We start from the raw sequence: 19,041 nt of genomic DNA, 5'->3' as shown, positions 1-19,041 counted from the left end.
TGTTATTTTAATAACATGTAAGCATAGATGTCGGCTTATTTTGGGGATTTTGTGTCAGCACAGGATTTTATGCGGGGCGGCGGTGAATCAGTGTTTTTTAAGCACCTCTTAAATATTAAAGGCTGTGTTTGTATGAAGAATGGGGCAGACGGGATCCAAAAACTTAAATAAATTATCTTGAAATTAATTTCAATATTCTTACTTTTGACATAACATCAATCACTTTTTATTACTATTCAAATAAAAAAAATTACTATAAAATAAATTTTTTCACTTTTTTATACAACATATTCTTACTTTTTTATCTCACATTAATCAAATCTGTTATAATATCGATCTCACTTCTTAAGTCAATTTCTTTGTCAAACATAACCTAAAAATTGTTTGCGGTTTAATTATTCGAAACATGGTGGGAAATTTTTTGGAGGGCGGCTTTTAGAGCTACTGGGAGAGTTGGATCTTTTAGTGGTCACGATTTAAAGTTGAAATATTGTGTTCACGTTTCTTTTATGGTTAAAATCCATAAACTTAAAATTTTAATATAAGCATATTCATTTTAAGTTTGAAATGAAATAGAGATGATCCTTGTCTTTATAGAGATCGAGGGTAGTCCAATGTTAGAAGGTATTCGAGTCTTACAATATTTGAATAGGCGAGCTCGAATATTTTCTGATACGAGGCTGCCTAGCATATGTAATTGACAATTTTATTGCACCTTGAAAATTCTTTTTGATAACTATTTTTTTTAATATATATATATATATTAAAATACATTAAAAATGTTGGAGGATGGTTTGGACTTTCTAAAGTTTTTTTAATGAAATTTCTTAAATTAAAATTATTCATTTCAAATTAAATTGTTTGAGAACATGTCAAATGTAATAAATTAATGAACATTACGAATTTTATAAAATCTAGAGATTAGTATCCCATCCCATGTAATGAATGTTGAGATGGTAAAATCTAAACTATTTAATAATACTGAATTATTTATTTTGAAGAAAACAAATTTATACTTTGTCACACACAAATTAGAATAATTACAAATAGGAGGAAACTTGGTGGTCATTAGAATATATGAAAAATATAATATATTTTTCGTATATTTCATAATTAGGTTGATATTCAAATATTCTCTATTTATAAGTTGATTATAATCATATATTGAGATCGTAATCAAATCAATGAAATTTTATTACTATATTTGTATTTAGACATAGCCATATACATAAGGACCTTTATATTGTGAACAAATCAAGTTAATGAGCACAATGTAGCCCTTAGGAGTATTCTTAGTGGTGGACGTAGTCTAACACCGAACCACCCGTAAGTTCTTTGTGTTTATTTTCTTTATTTCTTCTGCTCTTATTTTCGCGTCTTCATTATTTCAACAACAATATTCACACATTTATATCTGACAGGGCCAGCCCAACCACTTCATGAAATTAATAGCTCCGTGTCAATCCTATTCACTTCATCTTTTCAAAAAAAATTAGTAACACCAAAATATTTATATTTTTTTTTTAATTTTTTATATCACATTATTTACTCTTTATTATTATTTAAATAAAAAAAAATTACCACAAAACTTTTGTTTTTTTAAGGACCACGGTTTCTTCTTTGTGAGCTAAAATATCACAAAAGTTTTGATTCATGTAATATAAGGGTTAACTTTTTAGCTTGGTTGTGATTAGATTTCACTCTTGTTTTCATCTTTCCTTTCTTGTATATGTACCGAAAAAATCCGTCGTTCTTAGCTTTGTTTGCTTATGTTGTTGCTTTTGAATGTACTTAACTTTTTTTTTAAAAAAAAAAAAAAAGAAAGAAAAAACCGACACCGATCTGATTCATTCATTTTTATTTATTTTTTAAAATATACGGTTGAAATAAGAATTATTGTGCACAATGCCAAAAGTTAACACAAAAAAGGGGTCTAATTATCACAATGGAGCTACCATTTGATTAGATATGGGTGGGTTTGACTTTGTGATTTGATGCAGCATGCATACCTCGAGTATGACTTAATAGAAGCAAGCCAACAATTCTTAAAGCCATCCAATAATTCTTGAAGCAACTTTTATTATTATTATTATTATTATTATTTATCATTATCTTTAGCACTTGAAAATGCATTGGGAATGTCTATTTCGTGCTGGGTCTGACGTACCCAACATGGAGAACTTAATCGGGGTTCTAGGCATTTCATATGCTCTAATTTTTTTTTTTTTTAAGGCTAAAAGAAAAAAAAAAATTGCATAAAAATGTAAGACCCTCAACATGCTTTTAAAAAATATTATTACTTGTTTATAATATCAAAACCCTTAACATGCTTTCTTAAAGCCTTCAACATGCTTTAAAAAAATATTATTATTTTTTTAATAATATGAAAGTCCTAGCATACTTTATGTAGAACGGCCACAAGGCCCTCAACATGTTTATATATATATATATATATATATATATATATATATATATATATGTGTTTTGTTTATAATAATGAGGCCATCAACATGCTTTCTCAAGGCCTCAACATGCTTTTAAAAAATAATTTTATTTTTTTATAATATTGAGGTCCTCAGCATGCTTTCACTGCACAACGACCACAACTCACAAGGCCTACAACATGCTTCTTTGGCTGTACAGTAAAAAATAAAACAATAAAACCACAGCTCAGTTTTATTGTTCTATTTTTATATATATATAAATCGTGTTTGTTTAATTTTTTAATATTTTTAATCAAATATTTCTACCAAAAAATATGCATCTGGATATGAAAAATTAAAAAAAAAAATTTTAAAAAAAAGGTAGAAAAGCTGATTGAATCTCAAAGAGGGGCTCTAAATAAATTTGTTATTAGCAATAAACAAAATATAAATGATAATTTAGGTGAAAAACTTGTAAATGAACAAGAAATTCATCAAAAAGAATTAGAAGATAATGAAAATACTATTGATATGTCTAAGTCTATTGGTACAAATATTTGAATAGTATCTAACTTTATCCCTTTCCTCATTTGAATAGGAAAAAAAAAAAAAAACTCTATTGTTACAAATATTTATGACCCAGGCCAATAGAAAAATATTGATGCAAAATTAAGAGATTTATTAGTAGAAAAGGGATCCAATTAGGGCTATTAAGAGAGCAAGCCGTTCGCGAGCGAACTTGGGCTCGGCTCGTGCTCGATTCGAATATTAAATGAAGCATTTTCGTGAACATGAATTTTGGCTCCAATATTAAACGAAGCTAGATCGGTTTGATTCGGCTAAACTCGTAAACAGCTCGTATAAGGTTCGAATTGGTAGTTATTCACATAATTCCTCATATTAATATTAAAAACTGATGATTTTTTTTTTTTTTTCCTAATAGCATACTTTTATATTGTAAAAGGATACATATCCTCTCTCTTCGAAACCAAGTGTCTTACTGTATTGATACGGGCTCTATACTTCGCTAGCCAGACTAAGTAAATGCTCATATGCAAGCTGGCTTATTGAGCCGTTTAAGAGTATTTGAAGCTTAAATTTATAACAAAAATTAAATAAATTAAATTAAATTAAATATAAGAGCCAGCTCGTGAACTGGCTCGGCCTAACTTGACTTCTTATGAGCTCGAGCTCGATTTTTTGGCTCGTTCTTAAGCTCGGCTCGAGCTTGAGCTCGAGTAAAAGTTAAACAAGCCGAGCTCAAACTAGAAAAGCTCGCTCAAGCTTGGCTCGTTTACACTCCTAAGTCCAATAAGATAGTAATATAGATTTTCCTAAAGATGAGAACTTTAAGCATTTTTTTAGTACATATTATATACCGAAATTATCAAATGGGGTGAAGCATAATAGAAAATGACTAGTTTATTCAAAAGATTTAGATGGAGTATTTTGGGGAGAATAATAATTTTTAAATAAAAATATAATAACAATAATATTAAAATAAATATTATTTAATTAGTATTTAAACATTTTAAAAAATAAAACTCCATTCAAAAGTTTTACCTAAGGCCCTAAAAACCATTGGGCGGGCCTGACATTTGATAAGAGAGTGTGTAATATTAAATTTTGGATTTAATTATATGTAGATCCTAAAAAAGTATCCACACGAATGCCAAAGTATATTACGGTGCAACTAAACCCATAGTGTATTTATCAATTAGGGTTTTTTTAATTCGAATATATCATTTTTAGTGCTAAAAATATTACAACTTTTACTATAAATTCCTTATAAATTGACATGCCAATTCACAACAATTATAGTGTCAACCACTAAATATTTAAATTTACCTGTTAAATTATGTTACTTAATTTTTCTTTAGGGAAAAATGCACTTTACCCATTGAAGTTTAACCAATTTTTTTTTTTTTAATTTGAACCACAATGTTTAAAAATTTGCAATGTACTTTCATAAAGTTACAAAATTTTGCAATTCAAACAACCCGTTAATTAATTCTGTCTGAGAAGATGGAAAGGTTTATTTATTTATTTTTTATTTTTTAATATTGTACTTTCATAACATAATAAACAGATTACAACATAACACCAAACCAAGAGAGATCCTCAACAACAAACCCAAACGTAAAATATAGTGCTAATGGAAAAAGTGAAACCGAAATAACCGAACGGGCAATGGACACATAAATGGTCCAAAAGAACCATAAACTAGCTGGACCTCTATAACTTGGGCAAAAACCAAGAAATCAGCGGACATGCAAGAGCATGACCCTCAAAAGAGCCATACATCTAACCCAAAGATTTGCTGGGATAAGACAACAATCATTAAAGAGTGATTGAGAGGGTAACAACACTGTCAAAAACAGAACATGATTTATCATCAACGAGCAACATAAATACAACCAAAATACAAAGACAAAAATAGAATACAAAAGTAATCCAAGTCCAAAAACCAGTAGCAGCGGAGGTCACATGATAATTTTTCTCCCAATCTTCCCATTTTACTCATAATTTTTTTTAAATAAAGAATAAAAAATTTGGGGGATAGCAACCCTTTTTATTATTATTATTTTTTTTATTTTTTTAAATTTAAAAAATTAGTGACAATATGAAAAGATTGAAAGAAAAATTATCACGTGCATGACACATGTTCAACTTTTTGTCTGAGAAGACGGAATTGAGAAACGGAGTGGTCGAATTACAAAATTTTATAACTTTGTGAGAATCCATTACAAATTTTTAAACATTGTTATTCAAATTGAAAATGAGGTCAAACTTCGGGAGGGTAAAATGCATTTTTTTCATTTTTTTACCATTAAAACACTGTCACGTAAATTTGTAAAAAAATTGTAGTAGAAGCTACAATTCTCAAAGTATTTTCCTTTCCTTTTTTCTCACCTTCCACGAAACAAACATACATGCTTCTCGATTTTCACCTCATCAAAACAAGACTATTAAAAATTGCATTACACGTTTGAACGTCACACATTCAGAATTGGACCACAATTATTCCGAATAGAATCTAAACAGCCTGCTATTTCTTTTCCCCAAGATTTGTGAGGATTGAAAGCAACGGCAAAAGCTCCATATATCATTAGATACTACCATAAATGGGCTTCTACCTATTTCCACAACTTCACAGAATCATCATGGCTTGCAGAGGCAACCATTCCTGTGACAGGTGATTGTGCCAGAGCTGAGATTATATTCTCGTGTGCTGGAATTGTCATGCTCTTATTCTCAGCCATGTTCCATAACTCCAAAGACTGCCAACAATGGTTTGAAAAACAACAATCAGCAATATATCAACTTATTAAAATCAATCTTTGCAAGAAAATGTCATGAAAACTCAGTTCCGTATGTTGTACATGTATTTTGACACAATTAGAATAGATTTTCTATATTGGGTTTATATTTTCATATTAGATTATTTCTCATGTATGTGTTATTGTAATCAAATTATTAGGGTAATTTGTAGTCGTGGACGTAGGCATCTAACACTAAACCACTAGAAAATATCTTGCTTTTGCTATTATTCTCTCCATTTATAAATTTTATTTTTAAATATCTACATGTCATCAAAGTTGAGGTCCTAAGTTTGAACCTTAACAATATGGATTATTTCCATTTTCAATTAAAATAGTCTACATGTTGGCTAGTCCCACACGTGAGGAGAAGTATTTAAAATATTAATTAACTTATTAAATTTATTCTTTCCTATCAGCTTAATCTTTTAAGATAACTGATGATTTAATAGAATTACTAATCCATCTGGAGTCATTACACGACAGTAATAAAGTCAGCAGTAAAGGGGAAAAAAGAAGCAAGAAGTATAAGCACACAAGAGTTCTGGAAATGCCGTTCCCTAAAATCTGCATATTAATCTTCAAAGATCTAAACTAATTAAGTGACATACAACATTCCAACTCAGTTGGACTGCATTATACAACATATTTACTTGATTCTATTCCCAAAGGATGTTCAAACACCCCCAAATAGTTGCCATTAGGTTGAATAGGAGTATACATAATCAATCCCACTGTATATAATTTGACTTGCATCACTTGCTTGAATTAGTGGTTCGAACCTTTGGTGGTAAGGGAGTCTCATAAGGTTGGCTTAGTTATTAGTTTAAATCTTAGCAACCAAAAACATAGAATAAAATAAAATAAACAAAACAAGCAAAACAAAATCATCACCAAAGACTTGAAACCCGAAGGTGGATCTTTAAGGATGTATACTAAATTTAAGTGAATGCAACACCGTGTAAAATACATGTATTACTTTCATTTCCAAGGGATTCCAAACCAAAAAAAAAAGGGGATTCCAAACACCCCCAGAGAGTTGGTGAAGGTTGAATAGTGATAAAAACATATATTTCCACCAAATAATTGTACTATAACCATTCCCTTAAACCAATAGGTTCAAAGGTTTGGTGTAGGGGTGGAACGTGATTGAGCTAGGTCAATGTTAGCAACCAAAAGGGGAAAGAAAAAAAAAAAAGATTTAACACCTACTGAAACACAACCATGAACCGAGCTTTAATAGTAGACACTAGACACTAGTCATCACATTTTTAAAAATTTACTTCATGAAGAGTATAAGGAATTACCGAGATTCCTCCAATGACCAAGAGAGTTGAATAACTTGGGTGGAAAACACAGGAATAAAACTGATTCCCATTAGAGCTGAGCTCCTGAATGCACTCTCCTGAGGTTAATGACCAGATCTTCACCAAGTTCTGACTGACGGATGCCAAATAATCTCCACTTGCATCCCAGCAAATATAATTTACCATTTCGGAGTGCCCCTATGAATGAGATGGAGGATCTAATTAAAAAAAATTCTAGAGCAGATGCTCGCAAAAGAAGGTGACACAAATCAACATTTCAAGACAAGGTTGTGTCAGTTTCTCAACCTTAGCCTATAATTATTAAGGAAATACAATTACTATCTAATCCATACCTGGAATGAGTATGTTTGCCTGTCAGTTTCGACATCAAAGATGGACACCACCTGATCCGATGCTGCCGCCAATACATGTCCAATTCTTGGTTGAAATCTCACTTGAGCCATACCTCCCTATGCCAAACAATAGAAGATTAAAATTAGTAGATAATCTAGAGCAGCTTCAGTAGTTGAAGTATGTATCAAAAGCGGAACAAAAGGACCAACCTTGGAGACACGAGTGCAAGAGAATGGATTGATATTCCAATAGCGTATTTCATTGTCATGATCACAGAAACAGAAGAGATCGGTCTTCTTGGGGTGGAAATCAAGGGACATAACAGCTGAAGTGTGCGCAGTATATTCTTGCAGACAATAGCTTGGCTGCCATGATATCTTAAATAAGTTGATCTTGGTAGCATAGTAAAAACTGAAGATAAAATTTATTAAATGCATGTATCATGGTGCCAGAAAATAGACAGCACTGGGGAAACAATGCCTCTAAAGTCTAGAATCATGAAACCATTATTGCAAAGTCTTAACTATAAACATTGAAGTCACATCCGAGTTTTTGGCAGAAGAGGAACAAGGCAATTACATTGGCTGCATCCCATAATCGCACAGATTTATCAACTGAAGCTGTTGCCAGCTGAGATGAATTTGGCCTAAAACGAACATCTGTAATCACCAATTTGTGTTCTTCAGGTGTACTTTCTGTTCGCAAGGTGTCCATGTTCCAGAGGACAACCTAATACATACAGCAAATGTAAATATATTTCAAATAATAATGAATCTTTCTTTAACTTCCATTATATGGTTCGTCTACATGCCACAAAAGGAGCTGAACTAAATTGAGAACATAACATATAAAATTTAGAAGTAAAGTCTAACAGAAGAGCCACACTTGTATAAATGATGTTATAAAACAGAGATGACAATGCTAGGTTTTATGTTGACTAATTCGGTGTTCAAAATAACTTGATGTAAGTTAAATTTGGTTGGTCTAAGTTTGGTACTTCAACTAGTTTTCAAATGTTGTGTTTTATTAAAGAACCAAGGCACTTGTTTGGAGTGCGCATTCCAGGTTGTCCGAACAAGCTACATCAAGAGAGGAGTACCGAGACACTCAATTGCAGGCTCGTTCGCTGTAGGTCTGAACGTACTTAAGAACTTCTAAGGAACTTGTTTGGTATACTCGTCTGCACCAGGTCCGAACGAGTTACTAAAGGAGACTTCCAAGGATGCTCAGCTGGAAGACTCGTTTAGGGCTCAATCGAATAAGTTCAATGCAAAAAATCATGTCTACCTGAGAAGCTCGTTTGGAAGGCTCGATTAGTATCCATCCGAATGAGTAGGTTTCCCTGAAGAAAAACTGAAGTTCAAGTTTACTCCCGAGAAGCTCAGTTGCGAGGCTTGGTTGGAGAGCGTACGAACAAGGTGAAGATCGCAAATAGGCAGAAAAGTTTAGTTGGAAGCTCAGTCGGATCACATTTCAACAAGGTGAAGATCAGAGAAGCTCAATCAATGCATGTTCGAACACCGCCAAGAGTAATCCGTGAAACCCTAGTAGCATCCGAACAAACCGACTTACTCGTTAGAACGCCGCCTTTAAAAAACACATTTTTAATGTTTTAATTGCATTAAAACATTGAGTCTTTTCCCAAAGTCAATATGAACACCAGAGTGCACAATTTTTCATTGACCTTGAGGCCATTACTTTGTGAGCTAAGAGAGACCTTTCACATACCTATGCCTTCAATTATCAATCTCTCTCAAGAGTTTGTAGAAAATCACACATGTTCTAAAACCTTTAACCCACCAGAGTTCTGCGTTGCAAAGGAGACCAAATAGAAGAGTGGCAAGAGTTCTAGAGCTATTGGGGTAGAAGACAAATAGGTTATTTGTTGGGTACAACTCAGTTTTTTACTTGAAAGGTTTTGTAAGTATGAACTGATTGTATAATTATCTTCTATTGTGAATTGGTTTCCTGCTTTAACTGCCTCAGACTGGTTTTACTTTTAAAGAGTTCTTTAAAGGATTTCCAATCCATCACCAAAATTGTTGTGTTTGATCTTTTTATTGCTTTGATTAATTTTGGTGATTGTCTATGTGGTTGCAAATTTTTAATTACTTGAGTTTGCTGGAAAACACCTATTGAGCCCCCTTTTAGGTGTTGTTTGGGGTCAATGGAAAAATTTCAGACAATATCATGACCACAACAAAAACAGGTAACCATCAGTGCCAAAGTCCTATGGATTTAATGGCATAAAAATTGGTTCTTCCCAAGTGACCTCCACGTCTAAGGTTAGTAGTTAGCTTTGAACAAAGAGAGGTGCATACAATTTACTGCTGTTCTTGTGCGAAAAAAACAGAAAGAAACACCATTTCTAAACTGGTAGATGTGTTCCTCACATGTGGCATTTTCTCCATTACTCATACCTTCCTGTCATGTCCAGCACTAGCTAGCAACTTCCCATCTGAAGAAAAATGACAGCAAGTAACTTTGCTGTTTCTCGTCCGTATGCATCCAACTTCGCTGAAGGTGAAAGCTGAAATGGAGAGTGTAGCCGTAGGTACATTGGAGAGCAAAAACATAGCCATAAGTCTTCATAGATGCAATATGATGATAGGTTTACCTTTAGAAGACTCTTTTTGGTGCTCAGTAGGACTTTGCTTCAATGTTCCATATAAGTTCCCTCCATCTCCTCCATCATTAGACAGAAATGACTCCACATTATCATCTAAAACACTAACATCGCCAAATCGTTCCATGTCTTCCTGAAGCCAGAAATAATGTTTTCAGAAGCATAGTAATGTTGAATCTATTTATCTTCGATAGCACATCATCTATAAGGAAGACTGGAAGACACATCCCTACAAACTCGATACTCGAATATCTTTTTAAATGAGTGCTCAACAGGATACATGGATTGCATACAATTGTTGTGAAACAATAAATAATGAGTTATTAATACATTAACAGATCAAGGTGCCATATATATCATATATTTTAACTAAATTTGATGAATAAGATTTAGGATGACTCTTCTAGATGGTTCTTAAAATGTGTTCAACCATAGGCTTAATATCAACATACCAGCAGATTAGAAGATGATGCAAGGCCTCCCGTCCCCTCAGTACCATACATCATCAAGCTTTTGGGCACACTGTTAAGATGCTGCATACTACTTGCTGTTGTTATTCCATCCCCAGGTGTGTGGGTTGATGGTGGAGAACTAGGCGAAGGGCCTGCCGTATTTCCTGTACCAGTGCTGTTAGCAGCTCCAGAAGAAGAATGCTGTTTTCTTTTTCTGTTATTCTGCAGCCAAAAGAAAGAAAGAAAGAAAAAAGTCCATAAATGTTAATGAAACAACATATATCTTCTGATTGCAGAAACGGCCTCAGGAATCCTGTGAATTGTAAGTGGAATATTCCGGTGAAATGGGTTACTGTTGAAAGTTCACTATTTTAGTCCATAATGCTAAAATATCTAGTTATCTGCATAACTAAGCACAACCTGTTGCAACTGTTGCTGCTGCAATTGGTCCTGTTGTTGAGATGAAGAGTGTTGCATCTGGCCCATCTTCATCTGTTGAAAACCCACCAAAGGCTCAGAAAGAAGGCACTGGTCATAAAGAGACTATGAACACTGAATCACTAAATGATGTTAAGAACACCAAGTATTTCACAAAGAAAACATTGATGATAGGCAACTAACAAAATTTTAAAATACCACACAATCCACAAGAAAGTTGGAATGTTTCTGCATATACAAGTATGCTGACACACGCATACAAATTTTTCTTTTCTCTTTTCGAAGGGGGAAGTTGGGCCACATGCAAAGCTTTCTATATTTGCATGATCTGAACAAAAAGCATGGATGGGAGTACCTTATACGCATGCATTCAAATAGGCAGACACCCATGCATTACAAAAATCAAGTAAATTGTTGATCCACTCAGAAAATTCCTATTGGATCCCATCTCTCTCTCTCTCCCACACACACACAAATGTACATACAGAGCGTGCAGATGTGTATCTATATATATACACATATTCATCTTTTTGGTTGAAACTATCACTTCCTAGTAGTTAAAAGTTCCAAAAAAAAAGAAAGGAAAGAATCAATACTGTTTCTTTTAAATTAAATCAGGGTTTACCTTAGCTCCTACTCCTAATAAACAAAACCCCTTATACTAAACTTTCACAAAGGAGATGATAACTAACTTGAAAAGCACCATCCTACTCAATAGAATAAATTAATTGCCATAGCTTCCAAAAATATTGAAATTGTGATTAAGAAACGCCCACATTAGAAAAATATGGCAACAATAAATTCAACTATGCCCTAGAGACTGTGGAGTTCCAAATTCCAAAAACATTTTATCTTCTTCTGGCCAATTCAAAAAGCAATTTTGTTTCTGTACTCCTGCATTTCAAAACAATTGATGGGTGACAAGTCTACACATCGCACCTCCTTCTGTTCAAGCCTCTACGTTCTTCAATGCTGTCACATCACATACAATGCAGTGCAGCCCACTTATATTTCCTTTTGTAATTAGAGATATGCAATAAACTGTGGAAAAAGAACTGCCCAGAGGAAAATCTCCTAAAACCTAAGAGAGAATAGCTGTGCAGATATTTTAGAAGAAAATAATTTTAACATCAACTGTACAGATATCTCTTTTAAGTATGTTTTTGTGCACATTGTAAATGCTAATCTTCCTGAAGTTTGATCTTGATATTAGAAAGGAATTCTAACCTTTGGTGAACTTGATTGCACTGGAGAGCATATGGATCCATCATTTCTGGTGGATTGACCATCTTTTGCATTCAAGCAACCCCTAGGCAGTCCAACAAATCGACGTGGATCCATATCTCCATAGTTAGTTGAATTTCCAAGGTTACTTTGTGCCTGAGCATGTGCCAAGATCTGCTGTTGTTGTGATGCCAAAAGTAACTGATTTTGAGTCGGCAGATTAGGCTTCTGTACACCTAAACTTGGTCGTAGCTGGTCAATTCCCTGCACAATTTGGCAAGAGTCAAGAAATTGTCCAAAACTTATACCATACAAAAGAGTAGAATGTGCAGAATTTAGAACACCATGTTCAACTTACAGTTAAAGGCCAACCCTTTAATGGAAGACCAGTGACACCTTGATTCAATCCTGAAGGATGCAGGGAAAAATTACATACGCAATCTTTACACTAAAATGATGATATGAGATAAAGCTCTACATGAGTCATTATCATCAAATGAAATTGACTCAACTTCAAATAAGCTGCCATACAAACTCAAGCCATGTTGTAAAAAGAAATTATTCAATGCCTTCCATGTAAGACCATTGGTTGTTTTTTGGTGTTCCTGTGTACTAGGTTACACCCCTCTGTGCTTTTCTAAGGAGATTGAATTACTTATAACTAAAAAATCTGGCACTTTTGGTGTATGAAACCTTCATTATCTAGGGATTGAAACTCCTAGTTTAAAAGATGATTCTATTGCACAAGCCAATCTCCTGTCACTCTCTTAAAATATCTTTAACAAGCAATCAGAGCACACTTCTTTCATCTCTTTCTTTCTTCTAGAGTTTCTGATAATTACTCAAAAAGGAAAAGATTCTCTAAAACCGATCAGAAATAGTCAACTCCCAATTTTGACTTTGTTAACATTTTTCGCAAGCAAACTGAGCACACTTTCTACACACAAGCAGATAAACTTCTACAGAGGTAGGCAAAGTAGTTGTAAGGGTAGCATGCCACTCCCACCCAGTGCTAGCTCATTCTCCCAAGAATGCATCACGGAAGAATTTATGGTCTAAATCCATATTTAACGAAATAAGATATTTATAATTAAAGTTTCTCCTAGAATTTCATAAAGCAACCTTTAATTGAATTTGTAACTGCTTTCAACCATTTGGTGTTTGTTATTTACGTGTTCAAAACCAAAAACTAACTCAATACATAGGCACACATGCAAACAGTCACATAACATATACATGCAGCTCAGCATCTGCCAACCCTATCAAATGCTGACATTCAAACTTTGCCCTATTCAAATAACTGTACTTTGTCATATTTGCATCACATATCCATATGTGCTTCTACCAAGATAGATGGATCCAATAGTTTATCCACCCCAAGATAAAGATCTAGGCATTTAGTCTTTCATAAATAGTTCCCCTTAAATTTGAGACTTTTCAGTAAGGACCCTCTAGACCCACCATCTTCGGCTAAAGATATTCACACTAAAAGATTGAGAACAATGCAAAATTGGTCCATGTAGTTTAAGGTTTTGACAAATAGCTCACTGGTTTTCAAAAGTGACTAAATACTCCCTTAGGTAAGCAAAAAAAAAAAAAAAGATCTCTACCATTAGAAAAGTTGACAGAATCCATTAATGAATCACATTAGCACCAATTATATTGTGACACATGTCACTTACCAAACAAAAAAAAACGGAGGGGTGGTCGAGCCACCTCCTTTGGCAGCCGAACCACTCCGATGACCATTGGGGGTGGTTTGGCCACCAAAAAAAACAAATATTTGAAGGTGCGACTTAATCACCCCTAGGCTGGCCAGACCATTTGGCTGAAGAGGGTGACACGTGTCACAATATGATTGGTGCTAGAGTGGCTCATTAATGGATTCTGTCAACTTTTCTAATGACAAATACCTTCTTCTTTCTTTGTTACCCTAGCAAGTGTCTAGTCACTTTTTAAACCCCAGTGAGCTATTTGTCAAAACTTCAAACCACATGGACCAATTTGCAATTTTCCCTAAAAGATTAACATAGAAGCTACCATATAAAAATCAGGTCGAATCAAATTTGTCATAATAATTTACTGCTTTCTCAACCAAACTATTAATCTTAACATTTATATTTGAACCTATATTGCCCGAAATGAGGATTTCCATAAGATGGAGACTATGAATAAGAATGTGGTATACCAGTTGTCTCAGAACGTGCTACAATGGGGATAGGCTTCTATATCTTACATAAATTATTTTTAGGTAGAATGAAATCATGTCCAGTCTAAAATAGTGATATATGATTAAGATGCACCAAATCATAGTCAGTGAATCTGGCAATAACATCACGTAATTAAGGAATATCAACAGTTTAGCTATGTGCGATTCCGTGATCATGTCTGATATGTATTTTCTAGACATAATTTGTTGCCCTAAAATGTAATCTGATTTCCACTAAGGCTACGTGATCATGTAATTTTGTTTACATTATAGCCTCCAACTTTGTATCCTATTAGTTTTTTCCCTCATATTTCAGCAATCATGCCTTTCAAAGATGCTGTTTTCGAAAAGTAAGTACCACAGCCTGGCATTTTAAATTGCAGCTTGGTACGGTATTTCTAAATGTCACTAACCCAAACCCATACGTTCTTTAGAAAATAGGGGGAAGGGGGCAAATGAGAACAACATTGCACACACTACTCTTACTCTAAAAAAGATGAGAATGTGGTTACGGGGTAAACTGTTCCATTTACTGAGAGTTGGGAAATGTTACCTGCACCACCTAGTCCAGATTTTGACTGAAAAATCGCTTGTCCATAAATTGATGAAGGATCCATAGGCAAACTTTTTTGAGTTCCACCCAAGTTAACCTCGCTTTTGATGTCCTACAAACTCCATTTACTAAACCGTCAGCATGAGCTGGTAGGAGGGAGAGGGGATGTTGGTGGAGCGGGGAGGAAGAAAGATGGGGCAAATTTAACCACAGTGTATAGTCCAAGAAGTTACAGTTGTCAAAGGACTCCGTGCCTGGATTTGTTGCAAAGCTGCAGACATGTTCCCTGAATTACCTTGTACCAACTGGCTGAATCAACAACAATAACCACAGATGTAGATCCAGTCCAACTATGGAAAAGATTGGTAAATTAGAGATCTGGAACGTAGATAAAAAGTAAAGCCAACTTACCCTGGATGATTGGTTGCTGATTTAAGAAGAGCCATCCTATTTGCATCAATAAGAGCTGGAGATGTCTCTGAATCCATTGAATGAGGGTGTTTCATACGTTCTTCATACATTTTCATTGCTAACACACTGGCTGATGGCTGTCCCATCAATCCTTCAGAGTTCATAGCATTCATAGAACTGCCAAGAGCAGGATGATTAGGATCCCTACGCTGTAGTTGTGCACTGCGCTGCTGCACGAGTTGCAATTGCTGCATTTGCAGCTGTTGTTGCTCCCTTGCCTTAATTTGCTGAGCCTAATTTTAATGAAATAAAACATATAAAACAAAAAGAGAGAAGAGACGTGTTTCTCTTATTTTGTTACCCATCAAAGACAAAACAAATCAAAGCAATCTACATAATACAATATCAAAGCACCTCGATGTAAGCAGCAGCAGCCTCAGAATGCTTCTCATTTGTCCTTGCAATGAATATGTCCCAAAAGACTGACCACCACTCAAAGAGAAATCCTCCAGGCGCATCAATTGCTGCACATCCAGACTAAAACTTAACAACCCCAGATCATTCTCTTCCTTACTAATGTTAACCATAATTTTATCGTGGATGAAAAATGTGATAATTACAAATGTAAACAGTAATTATCCAAAACATAAACTGAACTATATTTTGTCATTTATTAGCAAGTAACACGGATTAATACATTAAACAACCAAATAATTCATGGAAAATCAGACTAGAGCTTTGGCAAGAGTTAGCTGACAACATTACCTACTGGATCTGAGGCAACTTTCCCTTCGGTCATAAAAGCTTTTGCTGAAGCATGCAACTTTCTTTTCAACAAATAATCATGAATGTAAACGTCAAGCCTACAGCAAGATAAGCAAACCAAGGCAAACGTCAATTTCACAACATCTATATCTTCAAACAACTAAAACGACAAGAACGAAAACAAATTCGTAGTGTACATACATCTTATCGGCTTCCCAATTACTCTGTCCCATGTTTTGTTTCAAACAACAGACAAAAGAATTACGAATCAGCACTGGTACTGCCTGCCGTTAAGCCATCCATAGCATCAGATCCCTCATAAAGCATAATTCATCCCAAAATAACCAACAAAAACAAAAACAAAAAACAAAAAAACAAAAAAAACAAAAAAAACAAAAAAAACGAAAAACAGCCGAAATTCTCCGTTTGGTTCCTGAGAAACCAGAAGAAAGGAAAATCTCAAACCTTATATCTTTTCTTGTTTCAAAATTATCAGCTCAAGTTTGTCTTGAACTATTATTGTGCTCAATTAAACTGAACTCTCTTTGTTTCTAACTAAGAACCACAGAGTATGCAATTACAAAGTTATTTTCCTCCTCCTTTCTTCAGCTTTCTCAGCAACCAAACAGAGTGAAATCCAAGAACTAAAATCACAGAATTCAAACTGTACCAATTCAGAATTGAACTAAAAAACCACACCAGTGAAATGGATCAAAGCCTACAACACCATCCCACAGTATTTCCACTTCACAAACCCTTACTCGAACTACATCCAACCAAATACAACTGGAATTAAACAAAATTCACGCAAAAAAAAAAATTAAAGCCCCCCTCTTCCTAACAGATTGTGTGCATTCTTCCATACACTGAGTTACTAATACTGATCTGAAAACCTTAAATGCTTATATATCAATTGAAGAGCATGAATTGTCTACACTCTTACAATGGTTTGGGCAGAGAAAATTTTAATTTTTCTCTGGAAAGTGACGGAATTTCCTTGAGTGCAAATGAAGTAGAGCAGCTCGAGCTTTAACACTGAAAGTGAAAAGTATGGAAGAATCGAGGAATAGGTAGATCTTTCAAGGGAGGCTTATTTATGGAGGGTGCCGAACCTGAGGCTCGGAGTGATACCAAGTCATTCGGTGCCAACAATTTAATTAAATATTATTATTTTTATTTTATAATTGTCCAATAACATTGACCTCAGTCTTAATTAATTATTAAATTTTATTTTTATTTTTTTAACAAGTATAATTTCAATGATTAATTGAAAGTGTCACGTTAACATTGTTGAATAAAGTTATAATATATAGCATTTTTCTTTATCATAATTACTGAGATAATATATATATATTTTTTTAAAAAAGTAAAGCTCTAATTCATATTTTTATCTTACAGTGTCAGCCTACAAATCAACCTTTGGATCCGTCTTGGTTAAAAACCCAATAAAAGGGTAAGGACTAGTTTAACTGTTATATCAGCATTGTGAAATAATTGTGCAATAAAAATATAGTATATAGTATTACTTTTTTTGTAGGTGTAATGTTGGAAATATATTTTGATCTCACAACTATCTTACAAAACTAATATGTCAATCCCAAACAACAAAAGAATTGATTGAACTGTTATATCAATATTGGGCGACAGTTGTAATAAAAATGTGATATATAATAACATTACTCTATTTTATATTAAAACCCAAGTTATGGTTTAAAAAAAAAAATCCCAAGTTATGATTAGTTTGTAGTGAAATGCTACGTACACTTTCAATTGTATACACTCTAATATGATAGTAAAATTCATCATTTGATCCAAATTTCAATAATAATTATTCAAAACGTAATAATGATTTTTATTGACATGTCAAAGAGTGTAAAAGTTGGAGTATGTATAATATTTTTCTAGTTTTCAATATAAATTTTTTAATTTTTTTTTCTTTATATTTTATCTCACTTGTTATTTCAATCAACCACCATGGTCGTAACTCAACTTCATGGCCATAAAACCATTAGTATAGTGGATGTGTATTAAGACCAAAAAATACACATCTACTATAACTAATTGGATATGATCATATTCTAAAGATACAAAAAAAATTGCTAACTATTGGATAACAATTGAAACTAAGTCTCCTTAAATAATTAAACTACTATTACTTTAAGATATTTATTAAACTACTATACTCTAGAATAAGGTAAAAACAAGATAATTTTAAATACTTCAAAAGCTTCATAAGATACATGCCAGCAAGTAATATTTATGTTGTAAAATTCTACTCTTATAAGTTATAACATGACACTTGATTGAAGTTGGCTGGAAAAAAAATTCATTCAAATTGATTTAGAGAAAATTTTTATCCCTATAAAAATTTATTTTTATTAGGAGCTGAATCATTTAATTTAAAAATCGTGAATTTTAAAAAATTCTAATTCTAAAGTAGCTTGGTTTGGAGTTAGATTCGGTAGGAAAGTGATCGACGTTTAGTAGCTCTGGCGTGTTTGTCGCCTGATGACTCATGAGCAGTTATATGTCGAACAGCTCTTTGGGAAAGGAGAAAAAGTTGCTAATGTACGGGTGCGCCTCGTAGATGGCATTGGCTGACGCGGAATGCAGTAGGAAGGCAAGATGCTCGGCGCTTAACTAGAAATAGGTTGCTAGGTAAATTTTGTGAAAGTTAGGACTGATTTTCTATATATATGTTTTGATTTTTAAGAAATAGTTTTGATGCATTTAATAAATGAATTGGTAATAAACGTAAAATTATGTTTGATTATTAAATGAGATATATTCGTTTATGCTCGACTCGACTTATTAGCATGTTCATATATATTAATATATATGTATATATTTTAATAAAAATAGATTATATAAATATAAGGAAAAAATATAAAAAAGCTCTATGAACTATTAGTCATTTTTTACTTAGCTCTCTAATGTTTCAAAAGTGATAGAGTAGTCC

At 33.5% G+C, this 19,041-nt stretch overlaps 1 protein-coding gene across 2 annotated transcripts; it reads right to left on the bottom strand.

Annotated features, from left to right (window-relative positions):
* Positions 1 to 5,303: 5,303 nt before the first annotated feature.
* On the bottom strand, positions 5,304 to 17,129 carry LOC132165278 (transcriptional corepressor LEUNIG_HOMOLOG-like). 2 transcript variants are annotated; one of them, XM_059575771.1, is made up of 18 exons: positions 17,026 to 17,129; positions 16,284 to 16,366; positions 16,083 to 16,180; positions 15,732 to 15,841; positions 15,318 to 15,610; positions 15,140 to 15,215; positions 14,907 to 15,018; positions 12,503 to 12,552; positions 12,148 to 12,408; positions 10,903 to 10,974; positions 10,483 to 10,704; positions 10,022 to 10,163; positions 9,825 to 9,934; positions 7,984 to 8,133; positions 7,614 to 7,769; positions 7,404 to 7,520; positions 7,051 to 7,248; positions 5,304 to 5,704 (listed from the first exon to the last, which is right to left on the bottom strand). In XM_059575771.1, the coding sequence occupies exons 2-18, from the start codon at positions 16,313 to 16,315 to the stop codon at positions 5,561 to 5,563; spliced, it is 2,343 nt and encodes a 780-aa protein (XP_059431754.1). In that variant the 5' UTR covers positions 16,316 to 16,366; positions 17,026 to 17,129; the 3' UTR covers positions 5,304 to 5,560. The 2 variants fall into 2 exon arrangements, with proteins under 2 accessions (XP_059431754.1, XP_059431755.1); XM_059575772.1 differs by having other exon boundaries at positions 16,284 to 16,362.
* Positions 17,130 to 19,041: the final 1,912 nt, after the last annotated feature.

This window comes from Corylus avellana, chromosome ca11 (assembly GCF_901000735.1).
Source record: "Corylus avellana chromosome ca11, CavTom2PMs-1.0".
Classification (NCBI taxonomy): Eukaryota; Viridiplantae; Streptophyta; class Magnoliopsida; order Fagales; family Betulaceae; genus Corylus; species Corylus avellana.
This window is presented reverse-complemented; position numbering and strand designations above follow the sequence as displayed.